Source organism: Geotrypetes seraphini, chromosome 5 (assembly GCF_902459505.1).
Source record: "Geotrypetes seraphini chromosome 5, aGeoSer1.1, whole genome shotgun sequence".
Lineage (NCBI taxonomy): Eukaryota > Metazoa > Chordata > Amphibia > Gymnophiona > Dermophiidae > Geotrypetes > Geotrypetes seraphini.
In genome coordinates, this window is record NC_047088.1 from 42,534,342 (window position 1) to 42,553,472 (window position 19,131).

The following is a 19,131-nucleotide window of genomic DNA, read 5'->3' on the forward strand; positions in this document are numbered from 1 at the left end:
CTGCAGTTGCTGCTCCTAGCCAGTCTCCTTGACATCATCCACTTGCTTTTTATCATCAAATTAAAAGTCCTGGTTATAAGAGTAGTGTCTGCAGGTTGTGTCATCCCCTACAGGATTTCCTTACTTTATGCCCCTACCTCCAAGATAAGCTTTGAGAAAACGTGGATAATATTATGAAGACAACGGTCAGAGAACTACAGCTGCCTAAAAAAAAAAAATACTGTCTAGTAATTAATGTTTTTCATGCTACTGCTCATTCCCAGTAAAGGTTGAAAGTCTGGCGATATCCAGTTCAAACAATATACAGTACATACACCTCATAAAACTTGTAAAAAGGCCACACCCCCACGATGGCGTTTTTTTTTTTTTTGTGACATCATCAAAGTGCGCCGGCGGCTCGCATTCACGGGATAGTGTTTCTAGTCATGGCGTCTTCGGTCTGGAAAGGGATAGTCGGACTTGGCTTGTTCGCTTTAGCACATGCGGCTTTCTCAGCGGCCCAGCGTGAGTATAAACATATATGTGTTTTCAGGGCTCCCTCAAGTCTGTGCCTCGAGTCTTTCGTCAAAGAGCGCTTCGAGCGACAGATACACCGAGGCCTAGCGGAACGCGGGTCGGGACTGGGACTTTGAGCGTTAAATGACTGATGAACGAATCGCATTGCAACGTGTTTGGTCTAAAGTTCTCGAATGACAACCATTTGTTAAGTTACACCCCCCTCCCCCCACAGCGCGCGAAGCTCCCTTGGGAGGGGAGCAGTAGCTAGTAGGACGCGTACGGTGCATTTGTAATCTCGCCGGTGGTAGATTGCTGCTGTCACATTCTATTAACCATATCTTTTACGGATCAGTTTCAGTACTGAGCCTAAGAGTTGTATTTCAAAATTGTTCAGGGTTTTGGGAAAGACGTTACTGAAGATTTGGAAGTTGATGCATTTTCTTTCTGTTGCATTCTGCGGGTGCAAGGTAACACGATTTAACCTACATGTACAGTTAAATATTACTTATTGGATTTTAATAGTCCATTTATTCCTTCTGATTAAGATTTTGGTCGGGACAACAGCATTTTAGGCGATGTATTAAGCATTCTGTTGCATTCTGCAGGTGCAAGGTAACACGATTTTAACCTAGGTTTTGTTATCGCCCAATTTCATATACTCAGTGAGGCCGAGTGACGGTATCTTTTTCAATTTAACATGATTTTTTTGAAAGATGAGAATCGTTTTAAATGGTTCATTCTAATTTTACAATCTAGAGTAGCTGTCTTTTAAACTCATTAAGTAATTGCAGTCTCAGTCCTTTATTGGATAGAGGACGTTCCGTATTTTCGGATAGGGCAGAGTTTTGAGCGTGGTTGTAAAAACAAACAAACCTACAAGGTGGTATACAAGTCCCAGTCCCTTTCCCTCTTAGCTTGGAGCCAAACATTATCTAAGAGAACCAGCCAGGAATAAGAGTGCACTTTTATTTAGATTTCTATCCCAGAACGGGTTACAAAAGGACATTCACAGTGTAGGAGGAGGACATGAAGAAAAGATAGAGAGAAGTACACAGGGCAAAAGTATTAAAGGGAGAGGGGATACTGATAGAAGCATACAAGGAGACAGTTTCCTAACTATATAGGGGGGAGAGGATGCAGATAGAAGCTTTCAAAGGAGTCAGTTTACAAAGAGCCAGTATCATTGGTAAAAAGGAAAGTCTTTGCTCTCTGAAAGGCCATTAGCGAGTTCAGTGACCTGATCTGAGTAGGTAGTTGGTTCCACGGGCGAGAGATAAAGTGGATGTATGAACGTTTGCTTGCTGTTTCTAGTTTGAGAGATCTTCCTGCGGGGATAAAGAATCGTCTCTCCGAGTCAGAGCAAAGGTAGCAATTGAGAAAGTATGGTTGTAGTTTGGCTGCTATGTAGGTTGGGGTTTTGGGGTGGAAATTTTTATGTGCGATTACTAGAGCTTTGAAGGCACAATGTTTGTTGACTGGTAACCAGTGTGCATGTCCATAGCACTGCTTTTAGTTGTCCAAGTGCCAATATTTGCCTACCTTTTGATTCTTATGTTCCTGTGCAAACAGCATATGATTCTTTTTAGATAGGTTGTATACCCCAACCCACAAGTTGGACTGTAGAAGGCATCAATCATTTTTCTCAGCTATCTCCCTAGGCAGTGACCTGTCTCTTCAGTCTTAACTTCTACAATTGAATTGAGAAAGTGTATTTTCTCTGCTTTGCACTAGATTTGTTATTTTTGGGTATTATTGAATTTTTATGACCATAAGACACTTTTTCTACCTCCAAAAAGGGGATGGAAAAGGGGGTGCGTCTTATGGACCAAATACACAGAGCGGCACGGGACCAGGCAGCAAGTGCAAAGGTTGCGCTCCTGTGTTGTGCGTCGCTCTTCTAAGACAAAGGCAGCCATCCAGGAGACCACGCTGGACCACTGCCACTAAAAAGGGTACCGGTGGGGGGGCTGCGGGCAACTTTGGGCTGCAGGTGGCTGCGGGCTTTGGGCTTCCCAGCACCAGACGCACCTACGTGTAGAGGAGGCAAAACCAAGAAAAAATTGTGAACCAATTTTTTTTTCTTGGGTTTTCCTCCTCTACAGGTGGGTGTGTCTTATGGTCCGGTGCGTCTTATGGTCCGAAAAATACAGTAATCTGATCTTTTTCGAGGCTCTCCTGTGCTAAAAGGTTCCCAGTAGTGCTGGGACAGCTCTGGGAGAAGGGTCAGATGGGGTTTGAAGCCAGGAGGCCCACACTTTTTAAGAACATCTCCTACCTGGTGTACCTTCTCTAACACTTGGAGCTCCGGCATAGATTCCCTGGGAACAGTGCTTGCCCATGAAGAGTTAGGTGCTTGAACGCAGGCAGATTAGACCTTGTGACTGGCCTGTAGGCTTGGCGGAGGTTGGCTGTGTCTCTCCTCCCCCACTGAAAAATCATATGGGAGGGGTCAAGGATTTCAGGTTTTGGAACCTGAATAAAAGACAGCTCAAAGAGACAAGCAGCTGGAACCACTCTTGCTTGTCTGAGGCAGAAATTCCTTCTCTATTTCCATCTGCAGCGAAAAGCTGATACAGGCATAGCACATGGCAGTTCTGTGAGTACAGCTCATTACTGTCTATGGGAAAATCATAGTGGGTCAGAAATTGGCAAAACTAAGGTTTTCTGGGATTATCCCAAGGGTCCCCCACCTTTAAAATCCCATTTCTTCGTGTTTGAACTTTGTTTTTAGTACCAAAATGCTGCTGTGGCAGTGATCTTGTATTTCCTGGTTTTGTTTTAAGCCTCTATCTGCCTCCAAAACACCTTGATTTTGGTTTAAATTGATTGTAATGGTCTCCTCAGTTGGTTTTATCCCTATATCATGCCAAGTTTGCGCTGGATGGGTGTCTGAAGAGTGTTTGAGTACTGTGTGTCATGTGAGAAGGGACAGGAGCCGTGGGCTTATCCCTATCTAGTCCATCTGCAGGTCTTGAGTTGCAGAAAGTGCAAGAGCTGGGTCTCAAAACAATTTTAGAGCCTTAAAATGCAACTACGGTATATGTCACCAGTGAAGCGCTGCTGTGTGGAAGCACCTGACTCTGAGGAGGCGAATTTCAGACTGGCAGAGGTCCCCGGAGGATCCAGGTAAGGTCCTTGAACCGAATTTTGTAATCCTGATGTATACAGCTTACCAAATATATAAATGAACATCTACTGGATGTCAGCATGGGGGTGCACAGAGAGGGTTACTTCCTCAGGGAGGAGACCCCACTTGTGTTCAGTTTTGGAGATCGTATCTGGCGAAGGACATAAGACTTGAAGTAGTCCAGAGGAGGGCAACGAAAATGGTAGGAGGTTTGCACCAAAAGACGTATGAGGAGAGACTGGAAGCCCTGAATATGTATACCCTAGAGCAGTGGTCTCAAACTCATGGCCCGCCAGGTGCTATTTTGAGGCTCTCGGTATGTTTATCATAATCACAAAAGTAAAATCAAAGTTTCTTGATCATATGTCTCTTTAGCTTTTTATTATTATTAAGACTTAGCTAAAAGCAAAAATTTATAAATTATAAAGAGTTTTACATCATTCAAAATTTTAATTTCTTTAATAAAACATTAACTATTTTTCGGAGGCCCTCCAAGTACCTACAAATCCAAAACGTGGCCCTGCAAAGGGTTTGAGTTTGAGACCACTGCCCTAGAGGAAAGGAGAGACAGTGGCGATATGAGTCGGACGTTCAAATACTTGAAAGGTATTAATGTAGAACAAAATCTTTTTCTAGAGAAAGGATAATGAGGTTGAGGGGTAGTAGACTTAAAAGTAATGTAAGGAAATTCTTCTTTACGGAGAGTGTGGTTGATGCCTGGAATGCAATCCCGAGGGAGGTGGTGGAGAGCAAAACGGTGACAGATTTCAAAAAAGGGTGGAAACTTGAATCAGAAAATAATGGTAAATATTGAAGAACTCATGGCCGTACTGGGCAGACTTGCACAGCGATTTGGTTGAGCATGGACTGGGGAGGGCTGGGATGGTTTAGATGGGCTGGAGTTAGCTTTGACAGAGACTTCAGTAGATGGAACCTAAGCACAGTACTGGGCAGAGCTTTGGGTTCTGGCTCAGAAATAGCTAAGAAGAAGGAAAATTTAAATTAAAAACAGTAATTTAAAGAGAGGGTAAGGTTGGGCAGACTGGATGGACCATTTGGATCTTTATCTGCTGTCATCTACTATGTTACTATCTGAAGCTACTTTGAGCAGACTCCCCTTTAAGGGGCAAATGTTTTTTGGCAAAGGATTGGACAATCTGATGGAAAAGGAAACTGGGCTTCATGGACCTTTGGTCAGGCCCAGTATGGCAATTCTTATGTTCTTAGTGTAATTGACCGTTGTCCCAAATCCTTGCCAGACAGTAAACCATGAGGATCATGCAGTTCCAATCGTGGTTCCTTTTGTGGGTATAGAAGACCTCATTGTAGGTCTACGGAATCCTTGTCACAGGTCCTATCATGGATCTAGACAAAGGTTTGGTAGCTCCAAGATCAGCCTCCGAGCACCCCAGCATAGAAGGGAGACTTGGAGTTCTGGGGGGACTTTGGCACAGATTTCTTCAGATCAGTGGGTACTGGACATAATTCAAGAGGACTACAAGCTCAAATTTTTTCACCTACTCTAGGACTTCTTGGCCTCTCTGGCAGGAAGACCAGAGAAGGCGGCCAAGGTCAGGGTGACGGTGCAAAGGCTGTTACAAATTGGAGTGATAGAACCAGTTCCAGATAAAGATGCAAGCTTAGAGAGATACTCTGTATACATTGTGCTCAAGAAAGACTCCTAGAACTCAAGATGGTCAGTCGGTGCTGAAAGCTCGAGATTCCAGATGAAAACTGAGATCGATCATTGCTTTGGAGGCTATGGGTGAATTTTTTTGCCTCACTGGATATGACAGAGGCTTACTTGTATATTCCCATGTTCCTAGATCAAATAAAATTTTTCAGGGTTCATGTGCTAGAGAAGCACTTTCAGTTCTCAACACTGCCTTTTAGGGTTGGCCACTGCACTGCACACCTTCACCAAAGTAATGGTGATGGCAGCAGTCCACCTGCGCAAGGCATTAATCTAGGGTCACCCTTACTTGGACGATTGGCTGATCAGAGCACAGTCCTTGCTGATCTACCACCAGGCATTTGTTCAGTTAGTCTAGCTCTTAAAGGATCTTGGGTGAATTATCAGTTTCAGAAAGAGCTATCTGGAACAAACTCGGTGTCTGGAGTATCTGGGAATCCTGTTCAACACACAGAGAGCTGAGTGTTTATTCCAGAGCCACACAAACTGAAGCTCAGATGCCAGATCCTAGACATCTTGGCGAAGCCGGCTCCTATGGCTTGGCATTACTTGCAGGTTCTGGGATCCATGGTGGCAATCATAGAGGTGATTTCATGGGCAAGAGCACACCTGTGCACCCCTACAGAGATCACTGCTGGCACATTGTTCTCATCAGTCAGACTCACTCCAGAAGGAGTTAACCTGAAAGACAGATGCAACAGAGCTTAAAATGATGACTCTGGCTGAAGTTGTTATCCAGAGGCCTTCCTCTTCACATAGTCGTGGTTGATACAATGGATGCCAGTCTCTATATGGCTGGGGTGGTCATTGCGAGGGAGGGTCACCCTGTGCAAGGCTGATGGCTGCCATCAGAGAAAACATGCTCTATCAACAGATTAGAATTAAGAGCCATTCAGTTAGCTCTCTGCTTTTTCCAGACAACAGCTGAAAGACAAAGCAGTTGGAGCATTCTCGGACAATGTTGTAGCAGTGGCGTATGTCAACAGGCAAGGGGGAACCAAGAGAAGTTCTCTGAAGCTGGAGGCCCAATTGTTTCAGTGGGTAAAAGTCCACCTGTGGATGATAATAGCGGTTATGTAGCGGGATTGGACAATGTCTAACCTGACTACCTCGGCAAGTGAACACTGGATCCAGGGGAATGGGCATTGCCCCAAAAAGCGTTCAATTGCATTGTAAGATGCTGGGGGTGCCTGACGTTCAATCTCATGGCATTGATGGACAAGAAAGCGCCTCAATTTTTCAGTCAAAGATTTTGAGTCAGGAAGTATCGGAATGGATGCTCTCGTGCAAACTTGACCAGGAAGAGCACTGCTGTAAGTGTTTTCCCCATGGCTAATGATAGGCCGAGTTATTCGCAGAATAGCGATTTATTGGGGATTAGTAGTCCTCATAACCCCGGATTGACTGTGTCACCCATGATATGTGGATCTGGTCCACTTGCAGCAGAACAGCTGCCTCGGACTACTACTGCATCATGGCATTCTGTTATAGAGGCCCATAGTATTAGATGATCTGGATTGCTTTGGTCTTACTGTGTGGCTAAAGTGTGCAACCTTAGCACAGAAAGGATATTCGGAGATGGTGATATCGACTCTCAGTTCTAGAAAGCCAGCGACAGTAGTGGCCTATGCTAAGCATAGAATAATTTTTAGCAATGGTGCAAGGATAAGCAGTTGGATCCTTTCTAGGCTTCCATTCCTCAGGTCTTCTTGTTCCTGCAGGAAGGATTGGAGAAGAAATTGGCAGTTGGATCTCTTAAAGTTCAGGTAGCTAGTCTTTCATGCTTCCAGGCCAGAACAGATTGAGCATCTCTAGCCTCTCATCCAGATGTTTCTAGGTTCCTGAAGGGAGCACTGAGGCTCTGCCCTCTGGTGAGGCTGCCATTTCCAAAATGGAATCTTAATATTGTATTATGAGCCCTCACTAAGACTTCGTATGAACCTTTATCAGAAGCATCTGTCATAGATCTGACTGTGTTTTTGGTCACACGTTTGACTAGAGGGTATACAAGTTGCAGGCATTATCGTGCAGAGAGCCAGGGGAATTTCTAGCCTCTGGATTTGTCGGAGGCCTACTTGCATTTTCCCAACTTTCTAGACCACAAGAAATTTCATGTGCTAGGAAAACATTACCAGTTTGCAGCACTGCCCTTCAGTATGGTGACTGCACCTTCACCTTGGGACAATGTAGCGACTAGAGAATGGCACGGTGACAAAATTCATCACCGTTCCCGTCCCCGCGGATAACTGCGGGAAACCATCTTCATGTCATTCTTTAAGGAGAGAGGGAAGAATCGGAGTATAATTGGGCACAACCACTGACCCGCAAGCTTTGCTTTGAAGAATGCTGGTGTAGAAGGACCGAGGTTGAAATAGACACTAGAAAATGACATGGGATTATTTCCCGCGGTTATCTGCGGGGACGGTGATGAATTTTGTCACTGTGTCATTCTCTAGTAGCGACTTCACCTTGGGATAATGTAGTGGTAGCAGCACACCTATGCAAAGTGGGAATTCAGGTGTATCTGTACTTGAACGATTGACTGATCAGAGCGCTGTCCAAGTCCGAGGGCAAGAAAGCAGTCGCACAAGTGGTTCAACGCCTATAAGATCTAGGCTGGATCATCAATTTCTGGAAAAGTCACCTGGAACTGACTCAATCCCTAGAATACTTGGAAGTTTGATTTGACACAGCAGTGGGTCATGTGTTTCTACCAGAGCCATGCAAAACAAGCTAATCCGTCAGATTTCGAACATTCTGGTGATGCAGGTGTCTATAGCAAGGCACTATCTGCAGGTGCTGAGTTCCGTTGGTAGCAACCATAGAGGTTGTCCGTAGGGTAAAGGCTTATCTATGCTCGCTACAGGACACGTCCTGCTAGTCTCCGCAGAAGGATTCTCTTCAAATACTGTTGTCCTAGATGGACAAAGTGCGGTGCAGTTTGCCTTGGTGGCTACAGCCAGTCATAGAAACACATAGAAATATGATGGCTGATAAAAGGCCAAATGGCCCATCCAGTCTGTCCATACACAATAACCATTATTTCGTCTTCTCTCTAAGAGATCTCGCATGCCTATCCCATGCTTTCTTGAATTCAGACACAGTCTATGTCTCCACCACCTCTTCCGGGAGACTGTTCCACGCATCCAGCACCCTTTCTATAAAGCATCCAGCATCCTTTCTATAAAAAAGTATTTCCTTAGATTACTCCTGAGCCTATCACCTTTTAATGTCATCCCATGCCCTTTCATTCCAGAGCTTCCTTTCAAATGAAAGAGACTCAGTGTTTATTTTTTTTTACCTTTGCAGATCGTTCCTATATGAGATTAACAGAAAAAGAAGATGAAACATTACCCATAGATGTAAGTACTGGGTAATTTTACCTTTAATTTATGAAATTATTTTAGTTTTTAAATTTTGTTATTAAAATATGCTTTCAAATGTCAACTTTAAGATTTTAAAGATTTTTTTTTTTCCCTTGAGGTTTTGTCATCAGATCTTTCAAGAGAATTTTATCAATGACATTAAACTGATATTTTCTATCCATGTCTGTTAACTACCAAATTAGACTGTGCTTCTGTTTAGAAGTTATGTTTATAGATCATAAGTTGTTGACATTCCCAAAGTTTCTATACAAAAAGTTTTATCCCAGGACAAGCAGGCAGCATATTCTCACATGTGGGTGACGTCATCCACGGAGCCCTGATGCGGACAGCTTTTCAAGTAAACTTGATTGAAGATTTCAAGTTTGCTAGTGCTGCACCACGCATGTGTGTGCCTTCCTGATCCACTAGAGGGCGCATCTCCTCCTCATGGTCTTCAGTTCTTAGTTTTCCGCGGAGCCAGAAAGCCCTGTCTCTCTTCTCTGCGTTCTTATAAGTGCCTTTCTAGCACCGCGGCTTCTTTATTTTGTTAGGGAGTCGCTGTGCGTTTGTTGATTGATCGTGCATTTCTTTGTTTCAAAAAAAAAAAAAAAAAGACTTTTTATTGTGTTTCTACTGGTTCCACCGGCAGGCCCTTCTTGGGCCTCAGCCATGCGGCTAGGCCTCATTTGGCTGCAGCTGTATTTTCTTCTTCCCTGGCCTCTCTCTGGGCTCACCTCGTGTGAGCAGGATGGCCAGGACCATTTTTCCTTCGTTGGAATCGGACTGAGTAGCTTCGATCCCCGGTAAGTCTTTCTTTCTTTCTGTTCTTCTAGCTGCGTTACCTCGGTAATGCCACCGGCTGAGTCTCAGGCATTCCAGGCATCGAGTGCAGTCGTGCTCGCCTCTACGAGACCTTCGAAGTGTGCCTCCTTTCATGGGAATTCTCATCTCGAGGTTGCCCTTTATGGAGCGCACTGCTGCACCTTTATTACCAGTTTCATTAGTACGGTGCCGACTTCTGAACCTCGATGTGCCTCGACGTCGACTGGGGCTTGGTGCCTCGACGTCGACTGGGGCTTGGTGCCTCGACGTCGACGGATGCTTGGTACCTTCGACGTCGGCTGCGGCCGTGTGCTCCGCGTCACTTGACGCTTGTGCTTCGACAGCGCCTGAGGCTTATGCCTCGACTGAGGCTGGGGATCTGTGCCTCGTCGTTGCTGAGGCTTCGTGTCTCGCCGTCGACTGGAGCTTTGTGACTTGACGTCGCTTGGGGCTTTGCCCTTTGGTTGGCGGTGGCCTTGTGTCTCGATGTCGACTGTGGCTTGGTGCCGCAACGTCGCTGGGGGCTTTATATCTCGGCAGCGGCTGAGGCTTTGGGCCTCGGTGTCGACTGCGGGTTTGCGCCCCGTTATCGACGGGGGCTTAGTGTCTCGACGTCGTCTGGGGCTCTGTGCCTCGGCGTCTCCAGCTCCTGTTCGAAAGGGTTCCCCGCTTTCTCTTCGGTTCATTCCGGGCAGCCGTGACAGAATCTTGTAGTATGGAGTTTGGTTGCCTGGAGGAGACTCTCTTCCTGCTCCAGCTCTATTGCTCCTGCCATGCGTTATCTCGCTTGTCGCAGAGTGTGGCTGAGGATCCGAACCTCCAGGATCGTCTCGCCACTTTTACTTGCGTGAGTTCTGCGCTTCTTGAGGCCTCTCTTGCGGTGGCCACTAACCGCCTCTCAGAACGCGACCGGTCCTTCGCCTATTGGGACGCCTTCAGCTGAATCCCGTCTGCCTTGGTGGTTTGGACTCCTTCTCCAGAGGGGCCCTCCGGATACCTTTCTTGTGTTCTTGGCGTCCTTCGCAGCAGCCGCAATAGCCTCCGGGCTGCTCTCCTTCTGGGATTCCTCCCCTCCCTTCGGGAGGGGTGTCTCCGTGTCTACGCACCGGGAGTATAGCCTCGCTTCTGTCGGTTGGGCATTCCCATCCTCCCATCTGCGTCTGGTCCAGGCCCTTCGTGACCTGCACTAGTTCTAGTCCGGGAGTGGTTCAGACTCTGCCCGCCCCAGTCTCGGGAGTCCGTCGGGGTGGACCTGGACCCAGTTTGTCTGCGCTCCTTCTTGTCTCGGCCTCAGGGGGTGGCCCTTGTTTGTTTATGCCGGAAGGTGGCCCCTCTGTCCTCAGTCCGCCTCTGGTCTTTTCTGCCTCGGCAGGCCGCCTGTCTGCGCTTGAGTCAGCTGATGTCTCCGCAGTCTTCGGCCTCGGCCGAGTTGATGTTGATCCTTTTGGGATCATGGGTCTCCACGGTTCATGTCCCGATGTTCGCCTGGTTTCATCTTCGTGTTCCCCGCTGGACCCGAGCATCTCAGTGGTGGCAGGATCGGGATCCCGCTTCCAAGCACATTGTGGTGCCTCCCTCCTTGACACGCTTGTTTCGTTGGTGTGCCACCTCTTCGTATCCCCACATCAGAAGGTTCTGCCGATGGACGCATAGGCTTAGGGGTGCACCCCGACGGCCTTCGGACTCGGGGTCTTTGGTCGGGTGCGGGCTGTCGCAGCCGCATCAATCTGCTGGAGCTCCGGGCCATTTATAATGCCGGGGTGGATTTTCGTTATTGGTTGCAAGATTGCGGGGTCCTGGTGTGTCCCGACATCCCGGTGGCGATGTATTCTGTGACCAAGCCAGGGTGTACAGGTTCCCTTTTACTTTGCAGGGGAGCCCTTCGTCATTGGCAGGGGGCGTTACACCACTACTTATTTCTTTGGGCGGTGTATTTCCGGGGCGAGCAGCATTGTCTGGTGGACACGTTGAGTCGCCCTTCTCGGCCTCATGAATGGTCGCTCCATTCTCAGACTCTGCGGCATTTGGTTATTCGGTGGGGAACCCCACAGGTAGTTCTGTTCGCTTCGCCCCTCACTCACTGGTTGCCTCGATATTGCTCGAGGATGTTCTCCTGGGTTCGCATCGAGGTGGATGCTTTCCTTCTCGATTGGATGGGCAGGTTCCTCTATGCGTTCCCTCCCTTTACTCTGATTCTCAGATCTTTGATGCACCTCCTGTCGGGCTGCGCCACCATGATCTTGCTGGCTTCTCTGTGGCCCTGACAGCTGTGGTTCTCCCTGCTCCTTCAGCGTGTCAGGGAGCCTCTGCTTCTACCTATGTTCCCTTCTCTGCTGTCTCAGTGTTGAGGTTTCTGTTGCCTCCCAATCTGCAGTCTCTACACTTATCAGCTTGGTTCCTCGCAACGTGCCTCCCTCCTTCTGTTTCTCTCAGTCGGTGGGGATATTCTCGAGGCTTCTCGTATGGGCTCCACTCGGCAATGCTTTTCCCAGAAATGCTCCTGATTTGCTGCGTGGTGTGCCGAGAACTGCATGGATCCACTCTCTGCCTCCTTCCCTTCAGTGCTGGATTTTCTGTTCCACTTTTCTCGGTCTGGTCTCAAATCGACATCTATCCGAGTCCACCTCTGTGCGATTGCTGCCTTTCCTTGGCAGCTGGATGGGAAGCTGCTCTCCGTCCATCCGACGGTTTCCCGCTTTCTGAAGGGTCTCTTCAATGTTCATCCTCCGCTCAAGCCCCCTCCGGTGGTTTGGGATCTTAGGGTGGTCCTGGCTCAATTGGTGAAACCTCCGTTTGAACCCATTGATAACGCTCTTTTGATCTGTTTCACCTGGCGGGTGGTATTCCTGGTTGGTCTCACGTCTGTTCGTAGAGTCCGTGAGCTGCAACCTCTGGTTGCGGACCCGTCTTCTGCTGTATTTTATCAGGACGCAGTGGTCCTGCGTACTCATTACAAGTTCTTGCCCAAGAAGGTTTCGGACTTTCATCTCAATCGTTCCATTGTTCTTCCGGTCTTTTTTCCGAAGCCCCACTCTCATCCTGGCGTGGTGGCGCTTCATACGATTGACTGTAAGAGGGCGTTGGCTTTTTATCTTCAACGCACTCAGTCTCATCGGACGGTTCCTCAATTGTTTTTGTCCTTCGACCCTACTCGGGTGGGACGCCCTGTTTCCCAGCGCACCTCGTCCAACTGGTTGGCTGCTGGTTTGCTACGCTCAGGCTGGTCTCGCGCTGCATGGTCGAGTCCTGGGACATAGAGTCCGAGCGATGGCGGCTTCTGTAGCTTTCCTCAGGGCAACGCCTATCGAGGAGATTTGCAAGGCTGCCACTTGGTCTTCGGTTCATTCTTTCACCTCCCACTACTGTCTGGATACTCTGTCCAGGAGCGACGGCCGGTTTGGCCAGTCGGTTTTGCGTAATCTGTTTTCTTGAATTGCCAACTTCCCTCCGTCCCTTTTTGGTTAGCTTGGAGGTCACCCACATGTGAGAATATGCTGCCTGCTTGTCCTGGGATAAAGCACAGTTACTTACTGTAACAGGTGTTATCCAGGGACAGCAGGCAGATATTCTCACAACCCGCCCGCCTCCCCAAGGTTGGCTTCTTTGCTAGCTATCTAAACTGAAGACCATGAGGAGGGGATGCGCCCTCTAGTGGATCAGGAAGGCACACACATGCGTGGTGCAGCACTAGCAAACTTGAAATCTTCAATCAAGTTTGCTTGAAAAGCTGTCCGCATCAGGGCTCCGTGGATGACGTCACCCACATGTGAGAATATCTGCCTGCTGTCCCTGGATAACACCTGTTACGGTAAGTAACTGTGCTTTATGATTAACCTTGGTCTACTGTGTTGTCCCCAGAAATTTTTGCAAGCCAGGTAACATGAAGGAGTAACTTGGGAGCAGGGTGGGGGATGCAATTTAGTACTATAAATTTTTCTGTTAGCCAGGTGGTTATTGAAATCAACTGGCATAGTGCACCCATTCAAAAGCTCCTGGTAAGAATACTGCACTACACTATTTCAATACAGTGAACATAAGCCGCCTCATTATTTAGGGCATTCTATGGCAGTTCTGGGAACCATTAGAAGTAGTGGCAGTTTTTTCTTGTCAGGGCTTGGAAACAACTTGCTATCTGGCTAGCAGCTCCTTTCAGATGACATTTAGTTTACAAGCATTTTTCTGTATTGCCTGGTAACTGGCTACTGTTTTTATTTGCTGTTACAGATAGTGCTTCAGACACTTTTGGCATTTGTAATTACCTGTTATGGAATTGTTCATATCGCAGGAGAATTTAAAGACATGGATGCCACTTCTGAACTTAAAAATAAGTATGTATTCCGTTTCTCCACCAATATGTTAAAAGTTTTATAAAAAAGTGCGAATGGAAGGGAGCACAAGCTAAGGCTTTATTTTTAGTTTATGTGAAAGTTCTACATCATTGCCTGAAAAATATTCAAGTCCAACATACTTGATATGTGCTGTATATGTAAATGCAGAAATAACATGTACAGTTAAATACTACTTATTGGATTTTAATAGTCCATTTATTCCTTCTGATGAAGATTTTGGTCAGGACAACAGAATTTTAAGTGATGTATTAAGTATTGTGTATACAGGATAATATGCAGTAAGCATCTTCTTCACTATGTAAACGACTTTCTAAATTCTTTGTTCTCCATAGTTTATATTCATCAGGTTAATTTCATCATTAAAATTTTTGTTTAAATGTGATTTAACCCCATGTAAATTTTGCAGATCTGTTCGTGCAGAGAGGCCTTTATTCACCTGAAGTGTCTAGATTTTGAGTTGCAAACTTCTCTTCTATACCAGACACTACCTTATATACCTCTCTGTTAGTCATCTTCTCACAACCCGTGGTTTACTAAGAACTGTTTAAATATTAGCCTTTTCATTTTTAAAAGGCCTGCAAAGTTCTATCCTTTATCAGCTGTTTGACAGTTTTCAGGTTGGAATGGCTTAAGAGCAAAGTGGTAGATTCATCACTTCTGTGCTGTTATAAGACTAACCTAGTTTATGTGCTCTAAAAATAATTTTTTTCTTATCCTGGAATGCTTGACAGTATTACTGGGTCCTGGTCAGAAAGTAGCACAGGTTTCATATATACCAAACACATCACTGAAAAAGAAAATAAGTAAATACACTTAATCCTGTAAATGGCTCCAGAGAAAAATCATTCCACTTGGGGACCTGTGCTAATTAGCTCTTCACTATATTTGGTGTGTTGATTTGAAACACTATTAAGAACCATACTCGCATGGGGTTTCCTTCTTCACTTCCTCAGAAGTGGTCTGTTTAAACCATGCATTGCAGATAATGGGCAGAGGCCTCATCGTTTATGAGGCTAGATGATATGTTTGTAATATAATTTACACTAATTTACTATTGCATTGGAATAATCATTTGCCGGAAGGAGGAGGTTAAGCTGTATAGGGGTGAAGTTCTGCTTTGTTGATTTTTTTGTTTGTTTTTGTTTTTAATCAGTTTATTACATTTATTTACTTTTTTAAAGGACATTTGACACACTAAGGAACCATCCATCATTTTATGTATTTAATCATCGTGGTAGGATGTTGTTCCAGTCTATAAATACAGAGGATTCCTTGCCAAGCTACCCTACGCCCACATCCAACGCATCTCTGAAGTTAAGAAAACTTGAACCTCTGCGCCGCTAAGATTTTTACAGATCCTAATAATAGAACAGGACAATGGGATGCAATATTGCAGTTTGAGATGTAAACTACTTTTTTTTTAATTTTCTGGAGCAGTATTTATATTGATCTTCCAGGCTTTCTAAAGTAAATATAACTAAGGACGTTCTTTGTACACTGTTAAATGAAAATGAATGACTTGTGAATTAGCATTGCAACATAACTTATTGCCATAATTATGCTGTGAAAATGTTGGATCTTTCATACATTAAACAATGTTGCGGTTGATTCTTTTAGTTTAGCAGTTTAAGAAAGTAAAAGTTAAAATGGGGTTGTATTAAACTGAGTTTCTATTTTTAGTTTAAAGGTTCCTGTTTTAATATTTGTGTTTTGCTGTACTGCAGAAAGCAGCTTTAGTACAAGAAGTACTGAATACATTGGTTTAGAGAATGACATGGAGACAAATTTTTCCCCAACCCCATGGGAACTCATTTTCCCTTCCCATTGAGTTATATTCCTGTCCCTGCAAACTCCATCCTCATCTGCACAAGCTTCAAAATCATAAGTGTGTGAGGTTTGTGCAGTTAAGGCAGAGCTTACAGGAATAGGTCAGGGACAGTGGCAGTGACAACACTCATGGGGACAGTGAAATTGAGTTCCTAAGAGGACAAATTTAGCCCCGTGTCATTTTCTACATTGGTTCATTTACAGCTTCTGGCCAGCATAGCTACCGTGTTTCCCCGATGATAAGGCAGGGCCATCAAATAAGACAGCCCCCCCTTTTTAGAAAAAATTGTAAAATAAGGCACCCCCCCCCCCGCAAATAAGCCACCCACCGATACCTGCGCTTACCCGAATCAGGTGGTACGGTGGGTGACTCCGTGTGGTCCCTCCGTCTACCGCGGGGGTCGGCAACCCGCGGCTCCAGAGCCGCATGCGGCTCTTTTCCACCTTTGTCGTGGCTCCGGTAGTGTGTCACGCAGGCATGCAACTTACAAGTCCGGCGTCGCGGCGGGAAATAGCCATGCTGAGCAGTGAGCTCAGCACGTACACAGATGAAAGCCTTGCTTGCACGGCCGCCGGACCAATCAGCAAGCAAGGCTTTCATCTGTGTACGTGCTGAGCTCACTGCTCAGCATGGCTATTTCCCGCCGCGACGCTGGACTTGTAAGGTGCACGCCTGAAAAAGAAATCATCCTGGCCGGGGTCGGTGTCATGCTCCGGAGATCTACAGCCTTCCTATTTCCCTCTCCCTTCTACCTGCTTCCGGCCACATCCCCTGCTCCGCGGCTCTCTTCGGCAACTCAGCAGCAGCGATCGACACAAGCTTCTGACGTCGGGGCCTACCCTCTGCGAGTCCCGCTTGTTTCAACTTCCTTTTTCCACAAAGGCGGGACTCGTAGAGGGAAGGCCTCGATGTCGGCAGCTTGTCTTGATCACTGCTGCTGACGAGTTGCTGAAGAGAGCTGCGGAGCAGGGGGGTGTTGCCAGGTGCAGGTAGAAGGGAGAGGGCCAGATGCAGGACTCGTGGGTGAGGGAGCAGAAGAGAGAGAGAAAGAGAGAGGGGAGGGAAACAAAAGGAAATATTTCATACTGGGCTGGGCCGGAGTGGAGGGAGGGTGGAAAGATTCTAGCTACAGGGTGCAGTAACAAAGGAAAAGGGGGGGAAAGCTGAAAATGGAGATAGTGACACAAAGAAGAGAAAGGGTAAGCAGGACCTACTGAATAAGGATAGAGATACAGAGGGGACATGAAAGGGTAAATAAGGCATCCCCCCGAAAATAAGCCCTAGAGCATATTTTGGCCTTCCAAAAAAAATAAGACAGTGTCTTACCATCGGGGAAACACGGTAGAAAAAATAAAAGGTCCAAAAGCTATGTTAAAGACCAACAAAATTTGTCTAGCATGGTATTACGGTGTGGTGGAACCAACCTTATATACTAGCCTTAGTATTGCTCAGCTGTGCTGAATCTGTCACCATTTTCCAGTTTTTGTGACCTGCTCAAAGCTTCATAGGAAGTCTGTCCCTCAAACATAAAGCTTATAATACAAATGCAATGACTTAGACTGAAATTAGTTTTCAGCTATGTTGGTTGTCATTGTAAAGAAAGCTTTGTGTTATGTTTGTAGTAAGATAGATTTTATGTATTAACTTCCACCTTAAAAAGTGACCTTTTTTTCTCAAAGGTTTAATATAGAAAAAGGAATAATTTAAGAAGGATGGTTCCGTTAGTTTTCACTTTTTATGTATAAATGCTCTTTCTCTCTCCTATTGAATAATTTAATTGATATTCAAGTGTGATTACATGTGTGGGAAAGGTGACTTACTTTTTTATTATGGTCATTGCTCTAACTTGTTTAACAGTTTTGTTGGTATTATCATCAACGTTACTTTTGTCTCTACAGTAGACTGCTTTTAGTGATAGTACTCTCATAGAACCTTAAACTGATCAACTAAAGTAGTATCTGGTTAGAGCACTTAGGTTAGTGCTGTTGCAGTATTCGGGAAAAATAATGTTGAGCCAAAGTAAACTAGTTCTGTAACTACTTTTCTATGTAGCAAGAATGCTATCTTTATGTAGCTGAAGTGGTGAGAGTATATAAACCTTGGTTTCCGAGCATAATTCGTTCCAGAAGCATGCTCGTAATCCAAAGTACTCGTATATCAAAGCAACTTCCCCCATAGCAAGTAATGGAAACTCAGATGAAATAAAAGCTCACCCTCCCCTGCAAACTTTCAGTATCTACTGCAGTACCCCCACCCCAATACCTCAGATTTCTGCATCTAATCCACCCATACCAGAGAATACAGCATCAGCTGCTGGCCCCCGAACAGCTTTCCCTTCTCCCTCTCTGCATATTGCTCAAGAAAGCCTTCCTCTACCTCCAGCCCACCTCTTTCTCTCCTCTCTAAGCATAAACCAGCCCCCTCGCTGCCAACCCACCTCCCTGGCTCTGGTGCCAAGCTTAACCCACAACTCTGGAAAGAATGTCAGCCGCACACTTACCCTTGGCAGCTGCCTGCGCTTGCACAGTGGGCGGATGGTTTCTCCCCTCCACATTTAAGCGCTCTCAGGGAACATCATCATCAGGCTACCATCACCGCGTTGCCAACATTCAAACCTGGCGTGCAAAATTACCGGGGCAGTGTCGGGAGAAGTGCTCCAATCTGGAAGCGGGAGAAGTTGTATTGGGTGAGGGAAGTTCTTGTGCTTCTCTCCAACTTCTGGATAACGAGTTGTGCGGAGAAGCCAGCCCAATGCACTGAGCCGCATCTGTGACGCGGGCCAATGGGAGAGAGACCGGAAGTGAGTTGGTGGTTGTAAACAGTCGCAGTGTGGTGGGAGGGGAGCTTGGAATTGCGGCCGGCATACTGCAGCTGAAGGACTGCGGCCCTCTGCCAACCGAGGCTGATAGCGTGGAGGTGCCCTTAAACATCAGCAACCTTGCAGGCCCGTGTGAAGGAGTACTTCCTGTTCCGGGTGCGTACTGCTCTCTGTCGCCAGCCTCCCACTCCTCTCGTCTGGTGTCCACTGGAGGTAAGGATTTGGGGGTGGGCTATGGGAGAAGAGAAGCCGGTTCTCGGGGTGGACTTGCTCGCTGATCAAGTCAACACTCGTTTTACGAGTTAGTTTGCTCGAGCGTTTTGCTCATCTTGCAAAACACTTGCAAATCGAGGTTTGACTGTATCAACTTTTTCCTCCTCCTTCCATCTTTTTCCAGTGCTGCACTTTTCTCCTACTCCTTTAGGCTTCCAAGTTGATGGACAACAGTCCATTCTGGGGCTGTGCACCATGAGCTTCATTAGTGGAAACTATGCAGTTTTCTGGTAAAGTTCCAGATGTTTGTTTAAAATTTTTTTTACTTAACCATCCTTTGAAAATGCACATCAAGGCAGTGAACACAGCAATATTAAAAATAAAGACATGATAAAACAAGATACAGTAGTTAGCTAGT

The 19,131-nt window shown here is 46.1% G+C and overlaps 1 protein-coding gene across 1 annotated transcript; it reads left to right on the forward strand.

Moving 5' to 3' along the window:
• The first annotated feature begins 361 nt into the window (after positions 1–361).
• MMGT1 (membrane magnesium transporter 1) lies at positions 362–15,533 on the forward strand. The gene is made up of 4 exons (XM_033946963.1): positions 362–504; positions 8,628–8,680; positions 13,730–13,833; positions 15,036–15,533. The coding sequence occupies exons 1-4, from the start codon at positions 426–428 to the stop codon at positions 15,196–15,198; spliced, it is 399 nt and encodes a 132-aa protein (XP_033802854.1). The 5' UTR covers positions 362–425; the 3' UTR covers positions 15,199–15,533.
• Positions 15,534–19,131: the final 3,598 nt, after the last annotated feature.